The sequence below is a fragment of the Lissotriton vulgaris genome, chromosome 8 (genome assembly GCF_964263255.1).
Source record: "Lissotriton vulgaris chromosome 8, aLisVul1.2, whole genome shotgun sequence".
Classification (NCBI taxonomy): Eukaryota; Metazoa; Chordata; class Amphibia; order Caudata; family Salamandridae; genus Lissotriton; species Lissotriton vulgaris.
The window spans coordinates 1,486,844,038-1,486,860,130 of NC_141696.1; the positions used below are offsets into that span (position 1 = coordinate 1,486,844,038).

At 45.3% G+C, this 16,093-nt stretch overlaps 1 protein-coding gene across 17 annotated transcripts in view; it reads left to right on the forward strand.

The window, feature by feature from the left end:
• Positions 1-16,093, forward strand: part of POU2F1 (POU class 2 homeobox 1) — a 693,535-nt gene that overhangs the window by 464,518 nt on the left and 212,924 nt on the right. For all 17 annotated transcript variants that reach the window (XM_086935563.1, XM_086935552.1, XM_086935555.1 and 14 more), the window contains one exon: positions 4,450-4,623. In XM_086935563.1, coding sequence (XP_086791689.1) covers positions 4,450-4,623 — 174 coding nt within the window. The remainder of the gene's footprint in view (positions 1-4,449; positions 4,624-16,093) is intronic.

The window sequence follows — 16,093 nt, forward strand, 5'->3', positions numbered from 1 at the left end:
GTACACCTACAGTGTCTAAGTCCATTCTTAGTTACTGTAAATGCAGTGCTTCCATTAAAAGTATATGGTGCGGGGAGTTTGTCATTACAAACTCCACAGCACCATAATGGCTACAATGAAGATGAAGAAGTTTGGTATCAAACTTCTCAGCACATTAAACCCACAATGATGCCAGTGTGGGATTTAATAAATAAGGCACACAGAGGGCATCCTAGAATTGCCCCCTGAAAACTAACCCACCACTAGTGTCCAGGTGAGTGGCTGCTTTCAGCTGCTACCACCAGACATATTTCTAGACCCCTAGGTGTAGAGCCTGCTGCTCTCTGGGGCCTGAAACAATGCACATCCTGGGACGAGGTGCCTAGCCTCCCCCCCCCGGATGGGCAGGGTTCACGAAGGGGAAGCTTCAAAGGCTGCCGCCTTTGTGAACTTCCCCAGGCCAATTGCAGCTTTCAGCAACTGGTCCCGACTGGTTCTGACCACCACCTTGGGCGGGAGAACCGGTGGGAAAAACAAGTGAGGAAGAGAGGTGTACCCACCTCAGTCAACTCCACCCCTCAGGTGGGGGAGGCGAGGTGAAGCACAACTCTCAGTCCATACCATCTTGAAAATGGGAGGACTCAGCCAACCAGGGACAGGCTCATGGCCCCCTCCTGTAATACCAGGGAGGGGACCCATTGGTTTCTGCCCATTACCTACCTGTAACACCCCTAAATCTAGTATTTAGGGGCACCCCTGAACCTTGTTTCCTCAGATCCAGACAAGAAACACGAAGAAAAGAAGAAGATAGGCCGAACAGCTGTGCAGCAGCTAACAAGAGGAAGAGGCCCACTGACTTGGCCCCAGCCCTACCAGCCTGTCTCCCCTTCAAACCTGCTCCTGCGAAATCCTAGTGTGTACTGCAGCCAGCAACCTCAAAAACCCCTGAAGACCTTCCAAAGAATGCTTCTCCTGTGAACACCAGATTTGTTCAACTGCAACATCTTGCAGCCGCAGGAAAACGCGAATCCGCCCCACTCTGCACCCGCCATCCACGGCCCGAGCTCAAGTGAGCAAACACCACGAAGAGGTCACCCGACAATTCTGAACCAAGATCCGGCGACCCCTGACATGCCTCATGCCTCCAGCCGACGCCTGCAACCTAAATACAGAAGGCCCCCCTAACCGCGACCAGGAGCTGGTAAAAAGATCCGACCCCAAAAGGCACCCTTGCATCCCACGGCCTTGTGTGCCCCAACCAACAGTGCCTAACCAACTCCTAACTTCCCAACTTACCTCTCAAAGTGGTGGTCGCACCCAGAAGTCCTTTGTCTCCCTGCCTGCAGTGTTTTTGCAAATCTGAGGTTCTCCATTGGAAACAGGGCATCCGACCTTGAAACAGCACCCTGCACCCGGCCGCCCTAGCGCCGTTGAGGGTGCACCCTTGGTGCTGATTTGTTTCCTCATTTGCCCTGAGCTAAAGTCAGGAGCTTTGCTCCCACAACAAAGTGGCCCACCAATAGGAGGCCCTCTATCCCCTTTTGGATAACATTGGGCCTCAACCCTCTGCACCTGGCCGCCCTAGTGCTGCTGAGGGTGTAACAAGAGAGCATCACTGACCCTGGGGGACCCCTGAGTCTACTCATACTTACCTTAAATCCGATAACCATATGTTCGAGGCATATGGGCTGCAGATGGTAAATTTATGAATAGATCGCCATCTGGTGTTGGGCTCGGATGATTGCACTTGTTTTTCTCTTGGAGAAGTCTCTTGTCGTCACAAGACTGGTGACTCCTCCTTTGGGTGCTAGTGCGCATGGGCATCGGCTCCATCCTTAGATTGTTTTTTTCCGCCATCGGGTTCAGATGAGGATCGAAGCGCTACAGATCGACTTCGAGAAGAAGTGATATTTCGGCGCGTATTCCCTTTCCAATTCGCCGGTATTGTTATCGAACGCGATTTCATTTCCATTCCGACGCGTTTAGACTCAAACAATAAACATTTTTTTCTACGTCGACGAGACCGGGAGGCCTTTCTCGACGTAGTCCAGCCCGGAGTCCATGGAAAGGACTCCATTTAAGAGATGTCCAACGTGTGGTGCTAAATTCCCACACAAGGACCTACATGAGGTGTGCAACCTCTGCCTATCGCCTGAACACGAATCCAGGGACTGCGAAGCCTGCGCAGCATTCTCCTCCAAGTCGACTATTAGAAACCGTCGAGCCCGAAGACACGAGGTTTCGAGAATGCAGTCGGAGGCAATCCCGGAGCTGTTCGAGGACCAGCACCTCGAAGAAGAAGAGGAACATGAAGACGAGTCGGGGTCGGATGTGGACGAGTCTGATGTCGAAGAATCGACGTTCAACAAACCGTGAGTGACGACGTCCCCTTACCAAAAAAACAACCCCGTGTAGTACCGACCCCGCCTTCGAGCCCGGTCAGACGACCGAAGAAAGTTTCCGACGCCTCACCTTCGGGCCCGGCAATGAAACAGAAACCGAAACTCTCGGCCTCCCACCATGTCGGATCCGAGAAACGGTCGACATCGAAGCTCCATACAAAGGAAAGCTCGGCATCGAAACATTCCATGTCGAAACCGAAACATGCTTCGACGTCGAAGACTTACTCGACACCGAAAAAATCGCAATTGAGCAAATTCTCGGTGCCGAAAACACAGAACACTGACGGTCAGAAGCAAAGGCACCTTTCGGAACCAAGAACTTCGGTACCGACACAGGAGCAGCAGACAGATCCAAAACAAAAGACTTGGTTTATCGATCCACAAACTGGCAAAGTGGTGACAAAATCACCAAAAAGAGGAAGAATGAACAGCTAGAGGACAACGCTCTTCCTCCTAAAAAGAGAACAATGGGGACAAATACAACTCATCCCCTTTCTCCTCAACCTAGAGACACACCCTCTTCTCCTATTCCTCACACTATGCCAGCTATCCCTCCACCTTCTACACCAAGACCATATTTTCCTCAATAGGATAGCATTGACACTTTTTCCTGAAAAAGTTTGTGTGGAGTTTTGAAACCTAAAGAAATTCTTTAAAATTGTACAATTTAACAAAAAAGCTTTTACTCACCTGCTTACAGGAAATGTCCCAGTGCTGCATCCAGGCATACAGCACTGAGTAAGAAAAGTAATCCAAAAGTAACTTACCTGCTATTTTACTGAAAATCCCATTCTAGTCTATGTACTGTATTTACAAGTGATTGCATTTCTCTGAAACAGTACTGAGAGTCAAACCATGGTACATTTTCAATTGAACTGTTTTACAATCAGCATTTATTACTTTAAAGTATTTATGGCTCACCTGTGCCAGGCTTGCTTGGTTTTTTAAATAAAATACCTAAAAGAATATTTTTATACAAAAACAATTGGTCTGAAGTTGTCTTTGAGTGTGTGAATTAATTTGCTGATTGAGTGTGTACAACAAATGCTTAACACTGTCCTCTGATACTGCCTTACTTCTCGACCACACTACCACAAATAGAGTGTAAGGTTCTATCTAATTTTATCTCTGCCTACCTTTGGGGTTCCACCGGACTCTGCACACTATACCTCACTTTGGCATAGTATATACAGAGCCAGCTTCCTACAGTTGTGTGTTACAAAAAATGACAGCTCTTCCCTTCACACTCTCCCTGTACTTCAGCAAGATTGTCACATAATTCACTCCACTTTTCTTTATCTGAGTGGAAAGTGAGAGGAGTTTGTAAATACCGATCTTCTTGTTAAAAAACAACGGCACTAGTTTGTTAGAAGGCATAGCCTGACTTTTGACCTCTGTCTTTGAAGCGCAGCAAATGTGTTGAGATAAATGTAAAAGCATCTCTATTTATTGTTTGGATTTTTGCAACCCTTTCAATATCTGCTTGCAACTCTAAGGTGAGGAATCGGCAGTAGGTGGCTCAGTGGATTAATTCATCTACTTCAGGGATCTTTGTTAGACCTATTGGTCACCTGTTCGATTCCTTGGGGGTTCACTAAGTCTTTTATCAGTCTGTGTTCAATAAAATGAGTTCCAATAGAGCTGGGTAGCAATAAACATCAGTTATTTCAGCAGCAAGAAACCCGAACTTGGGGGCACATACGCTTATAAATGCTCATTATGTTATGCTTTGTTATGCTATCGAGCAGTAAGAGCACAGATAATCCTGATTTGCTTTGTTGAAGGGGTGCCTCCATTTCTGAGTGAAGGATTTTCGGTTTGATTTTGTTTTCAGTTGAGACCTCTTATATGTTTGCATCAACAAATGTTTTGTTTTAAATGATGGAATATGTTCACAACCGCTCACAAATGACCTTTTTAAAATGTTGTTAAAATTGTGTGTTGCTTAATATAGAACGTTTTAATACAGACACTGTTATTTTAGATTCATTTTTCCACCACGTATAGTCACTCTTTTCAGGGACCAGTGTTTACTAACATGTTTTTCCTTTCTTATTTCAATGAACAGCCAGCAACCCCAACACGCACAATAGCAGCAACTCCTATTCAGCCACTTCCACAGAGCCAGTCAACACCAAAGCGAATCGACACTCCCAGTTTGGAAGAGCCTAGTGACTTGGAGGAACTTGAACAGTTTGCCAAGACTTTCAAACAAAGACGAATTAAATTGGGATTCACTCAGGTAACCTGGGAATATAAATGAAATGGTGAGGCGAACAGTCAAACCGCTTTTAGCTGCCTGTCTGTCATTATCATTTGTGGGCTATGCCAAACATTACAGTGGGCTTATTGCCAGGCCATTGCTTGCAATAGGTAGCCTTTCTTATCACTCATATGCTTGCTTCTTATTGGATGTCTTTCCTTCCTCTTCATGTATTTGTCTCTCCCCTGAGCATAGCTTCTGCATCAGCAAAAACATTGGCTATGTCAATAGTTCCAACAGTTGTGGCCTATATACTTTGCCAATGCTTGTTACAACATGCTGCTATATCTAGTAAGGAATTATATCCGCTGTAGCATCATTTGTGGGTTTCATAAGCTGATGAGGTTTTTTTTTTAGCTCTTCTCCTAGAGAGGTGCAATGTTTCCCTTTGCAAGAAGTATGTACATTTTCTCATTGTTTGAGAATATAGGAACACAGATCGGTTAGAGTGCTTAACTAATCATTGTTAGAGTTTCATTCAGTTTTTATGAGATTGTACCTTGGATGAATTGAAAGTAACTAGTCATCATACTTCAAATTATTTGACATACTTATACTTTACTTTTTTTTTTACATGCTTTTGATATGATTTAACTCTGTTTACTGCAGATTTCCCTGTCAGTACACCTAATCATGATGAAGCATTTGAAATGGCACAAAATGATTTTTGAATATGATGGGACATACAGTGGGCTTGATTTTGAAAGAGTTATGGTTTAGCAGCATGAATAAAGATTTCTCATGAAATGTAAATGAAAGCCCAGCAAGATTGACTTATCTAATTTTGGGGAGTAAGTGCAACATGTATAATACACTGGGATCATGATGGTAAGAGGCCAGATAGTGCACAGTCAAATCTGGCCTACTCACCAGATTTGTTTACATGTAGGACTTTGAGTGCTTTGTGCCACATCACTATGCCGATGCACCTAACATTACAAAAGAATGAAAGAATAGAAAACAAAGAAATAACATAAGAGGGTATTTCAGGTGTGCACATACTGGGGCACTTATGAAGGAAAACGTTTTGTGCTTCGACACAGATCAATTGCTCAGTGCCCTAGACTTGAGACAGTTCCTATCAACACATACTTCTCCTAAGAGTTTGATCATTCAACTATCATCCGCAAACCTAACCCCAATCCCTTCCTCACTGCCCCTCCTTACCATGAGCCATATAATGAGTTCACACCATGATTTTTGCTTCAGACTAATTAGCCCTGCACACTGCCACATGCCTTCCTGGATGTTATGTCCAGGCCTTGTGGGTATCACTGAGGATATGTGTGCAAAGCCTTCTGAATCACACGAAGGAACCTTTCTCTGAAAAGGTGATTTATGGGTAAGATGCCTCAAAGCAAATCCTCATATTTCTTGGATTTGCCGGACATTGCTATCTTGGTCAACCTTTGTCACGCCTGTATGTATTCCATAGACTTTTCAGAAAATGTCTAATCTGCTTTAATGGACGTGACATTAGAAGGGCGAGCCGCTATTTGATGAGAAAGCTGACTTTTCTCTCAAACAGTTAAAAAATATCCATGCCATTGCTTGCATGCTATGCCTAGCCTTCTCAACCAAGCAGTTCCAGCAACAGCATCATGCTTTTGAAGCTTTTCTAGGGGCCAACCCTCATCGCAGCCTCAACCTGTCCACCTTGGTCCTTCCAAAGGAGTGGTGAACTTAAGATACTTCTTTAGCAGCACTCTTCTGCATATTCTGCCAGCTCTGCTGAATCAAATGCGCTTGAATTTGATCTCCCTCTATTATCAGATCACATTATTGGAAAGAATCGATCATTTTGTGACAAATTGAGAGGCTATCACAAAGGACCGCTGGGAGATCAAGCTTGACTGCAAAGCTCCCTTGTACATCTGTTCACAACACCATCTTGTGCAAGGAAGTGCTCCCAGTCATATGGCTCTATCTTGGATGCAGGAGTTTTCGCCCTGTTGCACAAGAGCCTATAAAAGTACTACCAGATGAGGAAAGAGTCATGGTTTTGCTCCCTTTATTACTTGCTGACCAGGAAGGAGAGGAACTCTGGTTGATTCTTAATCTCAGACTCTTGAACCTCTTAGTCAGGACAAGTTCAAAATGATGTTGCTGTGTCAGTTTCTCCTGCCTCTGAATGCTTAGGTTAGGAGGGTGCCTCTGGGTCTCTAGAACAATTGCTTTCATCTCCCAATTCTGCCTGCTCACAGGCATTACTTCTGCTCTATAGTGGTGTCTCAGCACTATCAATTCGCTGTTCTGCATTTCGGCCTCATGAGCGCTTCACAAGTATTCAATAAAGTGTTGGCTGTGGTGTCACATTCTTTTAGGAGAACCAAAGGAAATGATGGACGGAGCGTTGACAATACAAGCACTTACCCCCAGTCAACTGATCTGGGTTTAATCCATCACCGTTCTTTAGCCCACTCTGCCACCCCAGTTCAGACATGGCCATATGCAAATCAGTCTGACCCTGTGCCTCATTGGAACAGTCCAGCCCGAACTGCCAAGCCATGCCTTCCCTGGACCGGAAACAAGCTACCGAGGACCGGTTTCTGGCATTACAGCCGTCTTCAGCCCGGCTTGCTTGAATCCTGTGGCGAAGTAAGCAAGGGACTCATGTCTAAGCATACCCTGCCAACTTATGGCGAACAAAGAAAAACCAAAGGAAATGATAGACTGATTTGCATTGAATGAGTGCGACCAGAGAAGCGTGCAGCCGCCAGTAGACGTAGAGGGAACGAATACTCATGTTTCTGGGGCATGACTTAGGCGCCTCTGGTCCCACAAAACGCGATTGAAAGTAAAGCGCTGTGAACTCAGAAAGTTCGGCATTATACGGCCACCCAACTTAACAGGTTGATTTATCAGCAAGGCAAAATTAGAAGCCACGACAGAAGGAACCATATGTGATGCCAAACCCGACTCATTCAGTTGAAAATTCTTAACAATTTACGGATAAGGAATATTAATACAGGCCAAGCATGAAAACTGATCACGAGCATACGCGGTATGAGTAATAACGTTATTACAGAGGACGACCGCACAACCACTATAGCCCGGTCCTTCACACTCAAGAGGAACGTATGTATACTACGACAGAAACTGATTCTTTGTCTTGATAAAGGTGGATAGAATTTCAATAAACCACCGAAACGCGTCGACGCCCTAGTACAGTGTGATTCATGGTTCAGACACTGATGTTGACACAGTATAATCTTAGAGTGCATAACACCGGTGCCTTAAAAAAGAATATCAGAACACACACCTTGTATTGCACAAACTGTTTGTCTTACTGTTTTTCTGTCTGTTCTTAGCAATATTGCTGGTCAATATTGAATGTGGGATTGTTATTTTATTGTTATAATTATTTTAACCTATGCTAAGCAGTTTACTTGGTTTTCTGCTTTTTTAACTTTACTGTATACAATAAATTTTGTCAGCTTTTTACTCTAAATTTTCTTGTTATAGTTATTGCTTTTTTCCATTTATGGTGTTTATGTACATGACCTTGCTCAAGGGAATCGTTGTTTTATATTGGTTGGTGAACCCTATTTCCCTTGACCTCAGTTAAGGGTACCACTCCTTTTTCACCCCTTCAGCAATTGGTCAAGAGTTCTACCCATGAAAAAGGCCACACTCTTGACCTGCTCTGGACCTCACAGCCAGAGGCAAAAATAAGATCTCAGCCCCTGTGCTTGGTCCGACCATTCGCTGCTTAGATGTTGGGTCCCAAGTGGCAACCAATTAGTGCAGCCCCTACCTCTGTGGAGAAGGGTAAGAATTTGGAAACATTTCGAGACTGATCATCTAATTGATACATTGCATTCAATTCTGGCCTCTAGTATGGAAATAGCTAACCGGGACCAAGAAAGCAAAGCCTTACTGTTTCACCTACGGCAGGCTATAGATATACTGGCACCAGAGCGGAAAGAAAGAGTTAGAGATAAAGGAAAGGGGGCCCCATGGTTTAATGAGCCACTGAGGGGGAAAGAAACAACTCCTTCGAAAAACCGAGAGGTGGTGGCGACAAAGCTATGAGCCAGCAGAGCTAACTGCCTATAAAGCTCTTCCCTCCGCCTATAAAGTAGCTTTTTTAGCTAGGAAAGCCGAATATTATGAGGGGAGGATTGTTCGGGCAGAGAACAAACAAAAAGAGACTTTCGCTATTTTAAAGAAACCGAGTCAAAAAGCAGAGATGAAATTCGCAGAGGCATCTTTGGACAGTGATGCATTTCAGGACTTTTTCTTTCAGAAAGTTAAGGTTATCACCTCAGAAATTGCTAGAACCCCCATTGACCTCAGCTCCCTCCATCAGATTACTCCCTCTCCCCTGCCCTAGCAGTCGGCTCTAATTTTCCTAAAGTTGACACTACTACCTTAGTATCATTAGCAAATCAAACTAAATCTGGATCCCGAGCAGACCCCTGTCTGAGGATTTTTCAAATGCCTTGCCTGGACTGGAGAAGCAGGTCCTGGAATTATTAAATAATTCTTTAGACTTGGCTTCCTGCCGATAAATTTAAAAGAAGCCAGGGTCATTCCCCTGTTGAAAAAACCGAGTGCGGATACTCACTTTAAAGAACTACGGACCCATCTCTCAGCTCCCCTTTCTAGCAAAGGTGCTGGAACAGCACATATTAAAGATACTTTCAAAGTATCTGGAGGACCACCAGCTACTCCAAGCTAGACAGGCGGGCTTCAGAGCGCATCATAGCACTGAGTTAGTGATGGTGTCTGTTCTGGATGTGCTCAGAGTTATGGCTGACAACAAACAGCCGAGTGCCCTGATTTTATTAGATCGGTCAGTGGCATTCGATACTGTCAGCCATAATATCTTGTGCCTCATCTCACCATTCTGGGTATCTGTGGCCAAGTACATCAATTGCTAAAATCATTTCTGTCTGACCACACTCTGAGAGTTCAGCTGGGTGAGCAGATATCGGACCTGGGCTTCCTGAACTATGGGGTTCCCCAGGGTTCGGCACTATCCCCACTCCTTTTTAGTATCTATCTGCAACCCCTGGCAGAGACCCTGACTCATATGGACTGTCAGGTGTTTAATTATGCTGATGATACTCAATTTCTTATCCGGCTAAATAACTCCCACCAGACCCAGGAGTCGGCCAAAAAGCTGCTCACAGTGAACTGTATGACAGCTAATTCACAAAAAGTAAATCCGGATAAGACCGAAGTGCTTATCATCCCAACAAGCAATAGCCCATGGTGTGATCTTTTCTGGCCTTCAGAACTAGGTGTAGCTCCAGTTCCAGTCCCGGTTGTAAAAAGCCTAGGGCTGATAATCGACTCTGAACTTTCTATGTCTTCCCAGGTCACAACTGTTGTGAGAACTTGAATTGGCTTGCTTAGGCAGCTGGGGACACTTGCTCCTCTTTTGTCATCATCTGCACTTAAGTCCATTGTTTCCGCTACTGTCCTCTCCAGGCTGGATTATGGGAATGCCCGTTACATTGGCCTCCCCAGACGCTTATTAGGAGGTTGCAGGTGGTGCAGAACGCCGATGCCAGGCTCATTTTTAGACTTTCTCGAAAGACCCGCGCTACTCCTCTGTTACACAGACTTCACTGGCTCCCCATTAAACAGAGAGCGCAGTTCAGGGGTCTCTGTATTGCTCATAAGGCAATCTACGGTCAGGCACCCACATATATAAAAATCGCCTGGTGAAATATGTCCCTGCGTTCATCTGAGGCCTGTAGGTTAGCCTCCCCCAGGTACACCTCTAAATCTTTAGGGGGTAGAGCGTTCTCTGTGTGTGTCCCGCAGATCTGGAATGATCTGCCGGAGTACTTATGTAGGGAACCGGCTCTGCTCACCTTTAGAAAGCTTTTAAAAACGTTCCTGCTTAGAGAGGTGCTAACCTCCGCATACTCTCTGTTATCGGGGCTGCTATTAGATCTCCTCTTAGTGACTCGCTCACTCTTCTCGTTAAGCGCTTCGAGACCTGTAGGTGATTTGCGCTATATAAAAGTCATATAACATTAATATTAACTTAACACTAAGTAGTTCACACTAGATGCCTTCATGGTCCAACTGGTTGCATAGCCTGCTCTAGGCATGCCCTCCGACCGCTCGTCTTTTAAAGGTCCTCCAAAGTGTCAACATAATCGGAGCCTCATTGCAAGATTTGGGCGTCTGGGAGAGTATCAGGAGTAGAATTTGATCTGCTGTTGAAATTCAGCATTATTCCTGCTTTTCCCCTCCCTCCCAGAAAAGATCTTTGTTCACAAGGCATCCGTCGCGCTCCTCCACCCCTTAAAGTTTTGGTCTACATCCAAGAAGATGAGTAATGCCAACCAGGAGTCTTCTGGCTACCACCATAGCAGTTTAACCTGAGTTGCCAAAACTAAGTGGGTTTATTCAGGCTGCAGCATTAAGTTTGTTTTTTTATGCAATTCTGAAGTCCTTTTGAAGGCTAACCTAACTGATGTACTGCACTGTTCTTTGCTCTGGCAGTCTCGGTTGTTAAAGGGTACTTGACTTCCCTATTTTAGGAAGCTGGTTCTGTATATACTACACCAAAAGTGAGGTACAGTGTGCACAGAGTCCAGTGGAACCCCATAGGTAGGCAGAGGTAAAGTTAGATAGCACCTTACTCTCTATTTGTGGTAGTGTGGTCAAGCAGTAAGGCTTTATCAGAGGACAGTGTTATGCATTTGTTGTACTCCCTCAATCAGCAAATGATTTCACACACTCAAAGACTGAACTTCAGACCAATCATTTTTGTATAGAAATATTCTTTTAGTCATTTTATTTCCTAGAACGAAGCAAGCCTCGCACAGGTAAGTGATAAGTATTTTGCAGTAAATATACATACTTTAGCATAGTTTGGATTGCAATTGTAAATATACTTTGATTTCATTACAGTAGTGTTACTGATAATGCAATGCTTTTCAGAATACAGTACATATACTTTCTATAGGATTTTGAGTCAAATTACAGGTAAGTTACTTTTGAGATTACATTTCTTACACAGTGTGGTATACCTGGATACTACACTGGAACATTTCCTGTAAACAGGTAAGTAAAATCGTTGTTGTTAGTACAGTTTTAAAGAATTTCTATAGGTTTTCAAGCTCAACACTAGGAAACTTTCCCAAGAAAAACAGTCAATATTATCCTATTGAGGAGAATATTGTTATTGGTTTTAGGGTAAGTATTCGGTAGTGGGAATTGAGGTTCTGGGTGGAAGACTCGGGGGTCCCCCAGGGTCAGGGATGCACTCTTGTTACACCCTCAGCAGCACTAGGGCGGCCGGGTGCAGAGTGCTGATGCCCAATGTTATCCAATGGGTGGTGGGGGACCTCCGGTTGGTGGCTGCTGACGAGCAGGCCGCTTGGTTGTGGGAGCAAAGCTCCTGGACTTTAGCTCAGGGCAAAAGGGGAAACAAAGGCACTAGGGCGACCAGGTGCAGGGTGCTGTTTCGACGTCAGGCGTCCTGTTTGCGATGGAGAACCTCCGGTTTGCAAAGGCACTGCTTGCTCAGGGGGAAGGTCTTCTGGGTGTGACCACCACTTCGAGAGGTAAGTTGGGCTGTTGGGGGTTGGTTAGGCACCGTCAGTTGGGCCACCCAGGGTCGGATCTTCTTACCAGCTCCTGGTCACGGTTGGGGAGACCTTCCGGATTTAGGATGCAGGTGTCTACTTGAGGCAGGTCAGGGGTCGCCGGATCTCGGCTCAGGATCGCCAGGCGGACCTCCTCGTAGTGTTTGCACGCTCGGGCCGTGGACTGCGGGTGCAGAGTGGTACAGATTCGCGGTTTCCTGCCAGGGTCAGAGGTTGGTGATGACAAATCTGGTGTTGACGGGAGACAGTCTTTGTAGTTAAAGGCAGACAGGTCCTCCGGGTTTTTCAAGGTTGCTGGCTGCAGGACACACAGGGATTTCGCAGGAGCAGGTTCGAGGTGGAGACAGGCCGGTAAGGCTGGGGCCAAGTCAGTGGGCGTCTTCCTCTTGTTAGCTTCGGCACGGCTGTTCGGTCCTTCTTCTTTTCTTCTTGCAGGTTCTTGTCTGAGGAATCAAGGTTCAGGAGTGCCCCATAATACTAGATTTAGGGGCGTTACAGGTAGGTAAAAGGTTGGGGCCAATGGGTCTCTTCCCTGGGGTAGGTACTCCCACTATTATGCCACACTCCAGTGGGAGGGAGGCATAAGCCTTTCCCTGGTTGGCTGGATCCTCCCATCTGCAAGATGGTGGGGACTGAGATGTGCTACACCTCGCCTTCTCCACCTGAGGGGTGGAGTTGGCAAAGATGGGCACACCTTTCTCCTCCCTTGTTTTTCCCGCTGGTTCTCCCGCCCAGAGGGGGGGGGGGGGGGGGGGGGTCCGAACCAGTGGGGACCAGTTGCTGAAAGCAGCAAGTGGCCTGGGGAAGCTCGCAAAGGCAGCAAGCCTTTGAAACTTCCCCCTTGTGAACCCTGCCCATTCTGGGGGAGGAGGCTAGGCAACTTGTCCCAGGATGTGCATTGTTGCAGGCCCCAGAGAGCAGCAGGCTTTCGACCCAGGGGTCAAGAAACATGTCTGTGGTGGCAGCTGAAAGCAGCCACTCAGCCTGGACACTAGTGGTAGGTTAGTTTTCAGTGGGCAACTCTAAGATGCCCTCTGTGTTAATTTTTAATTAAATTCCACACTGACATCAGTGCGGGTTTAATGTGCTGAGAAGTTTGATACCAAACTTCTCAGATTTCAGTGTAGCCATTATGGTGCTGTGGAGTTCGTAATGACAAACTCCCAGCACCTTATACTCTTAATGGCAGCACTGCACTTACAATGTCTAAGAATGGACTTAGACACTGTAGGGGTACAGGGCTCATGCACCTGTACCCTCACCACTGGTATAGTGCACCCAGCTAGAGGGGTGACTGAGCTATGCCAGGGCAGTGGCTTGTAGGCATGGCACACAGGGATGTGTGCCATGTCGACTCTTGTTTTGCACCAAAACATGCAGCATGCAGAGGCAGTGTGTGAGTTTGAAGGTACAGGGCCTCTAACGGTGGCACAATAAGTGCTGCAGCCCTTAGAGACCTTCTCTGGTCACAGTGCCCTGGGTACCTGTGATACCATTTACCAGGGCTGACCTGTGGCCAGAGATCCCAATTAGGGTTAGGCTTCAATGCAGTTTTAAGGAAAGAACATAGGCCCTGGGTACCTGGTTAGCAGTAGCCCAGGGCACAGTCAGTCAAAGCACATCAGCAATTCAGCAAAAGGTTGGGGCAACCATGCAGAAAGAGGGCACTTTCTCACACCTATCTAGCAATTTGTGCCTTCCTGAACAACTTTTTTTTATTTAGGGTGTCTATAGTGCCACAATTCTTAAAGTGGCTGTTGTATTGGTTTCTTACCACCCTCATTAGTATTCCTCAATAGGATTTCAGTTTAAGATTAACCTTTTTAATGGCATTCCCTTTCAAATTGATGCTCAGTTCTATTTGATTGCTGACTCTAAAGACCATCAGTCATTTAAGGTTACTTCAACCAATAGTGTTGGTGCACTCAATGCCCTACCTCTCTGGCCACTATTTACTGTTTTCTTCTCAGGCTGACTGGTCCTGTGTAATTGTAATTCCCAGTGCTTGTTGGTGAACTTTGAAAGTGATGGGGCAGAAATCACTGTCCACATTTGTCACACAAATAAGTGCAGCAAACAATGCGGTGCAGCGAGTCCATGGCCCATAGGAAGGGGCTTCTGCTACTCTGACATTTATCAAGGTAAAGCACATTGACATACAGGAGATTGCATGATACGTTTGTAAATCAATTAGCCAAGTAGCTCTAGTTAGTACAAGCAATTTGAAAGGGCACCCTTGGACTATTCCAGTACAGCATACTTTGTTCCCTGGAGTGCTTGTGGTGTCTTCACACACTCACCCAAATAAATAGCAGGAATCTGTGCAATTTCTTTAATACAAAAGCTAAAAATCTATATCAGTTGTCCATTTTCTGACAAAAGGGATGCAAGCTTTACTCAACCCACAGGTATAGCACCTGCACCAATAAGTCCAGTGTCTTTCACACACACAATCTGTAGGGGTCGTCTGGAGCAGGTAAGAATCCCCCACACACAGAACTAAGTCCACACAAGCAGCAGCAGTGCAAGCTTCACTTACATGCTAAAGAAAGCTATAGCTCATACAACAAGATTCCTAGGGGCAGAAGCAAAATACTCATGATAACTAGTTTTGCAAAGAGAAATGTAGAGTTCAAGCAACAGCAAAAGGTCTCTTATTAATCACAGAACAAATTTATTTTTATTTATTTATTTATAGTGTTTTATATAGCGCGTACAAGACCCGTGGGTATCAGAGCGCTTAACAAGGAAAGAATAGCAAATAGACATTATAGTAGCAATAATAACAACAACATATATATGAGGTAGAAGGCAATATAATGAATGGACGTGATTAGATATATAAGTTCTTAATGTCTGTGCAATTAGCATTGGTCTCGAACCAAGTTCGGTGAGGTAGAGTTATAAGGTATTCCAGTGCATAACAGGTTAGTATAGATAAATAAATCAGGTGAGGTAGAGGTTATATAGATTTTTTCAGTGAGATAAAGTTATCAGTTCACAAGTCTATGAGGTAGCAGTATGTGTCTAGCCTCGGCTTGAACCTGGACACAGTCAGATGTCAGGAATTGCTCTTCCAACATTCATGAAGCGGACAATCCTCTGGTAGCGTGATTGCTCGTCTCAGTAATCCGTAGGTATCTCTATGTAGGGTATTTACTCATCAAGTGGCTCTTAAGTTCTCTTTTGAACGAAACTGTATTTTGAATCTTCCTGATGCTTGGCGGGAGAGAGTTCCAGATTCTGGGGGCAGCTCCAGAGAATGCTCTGTTGTAAGTCTTTTTCTTGTGGAAAAAGGCTGGTCGCAATAGCAACTCTTTTGCGCTTCTAGTTGTTCTGTTACCACCTGATAGCTTAAGTTTTTTGGCTAGGTATATAGGCGTGTTGCAGTGAACCGCTTTATGTGTAATACAGGCCATCTTCATTTGAATTCTGGCTTCGTAGGGAAGCCAGTTTAGTGCTTTCAGGTGCGGAGATATATGATCGAATTTCTTCGTTCCCGTGATGAGTCTTGCCGCTGCGTTGAGGCAGGCTTTTAGTGGTGCTGTGGATGTTTTCGGTAGGCCAGCTAGTGTGGTGCAGCCGTATTCGATCCTCGAGATAACTAGTGATTGGATAGCCAGTTTTAGATCTGACTCTGAGATAAAGGGTTTCAGTTTTCTTAAGTAATTTAAGTGGAAGAGGGCGCTCTTGGCCATTGAATTAATATGGTCTTTCATGTCAAGGTTTTCATCTAGGGTAATTCCTAGTGACTTGGCTGAGTTAACTAGTGTCGGGCGCAATTTAACGCCGTTACCAATTTAGTCCATTCCTTAACATCAGGTTGGCTCCTTGTCGGTGAAATTAGCAGGAATTCTGTTTTCTGGGCGTTT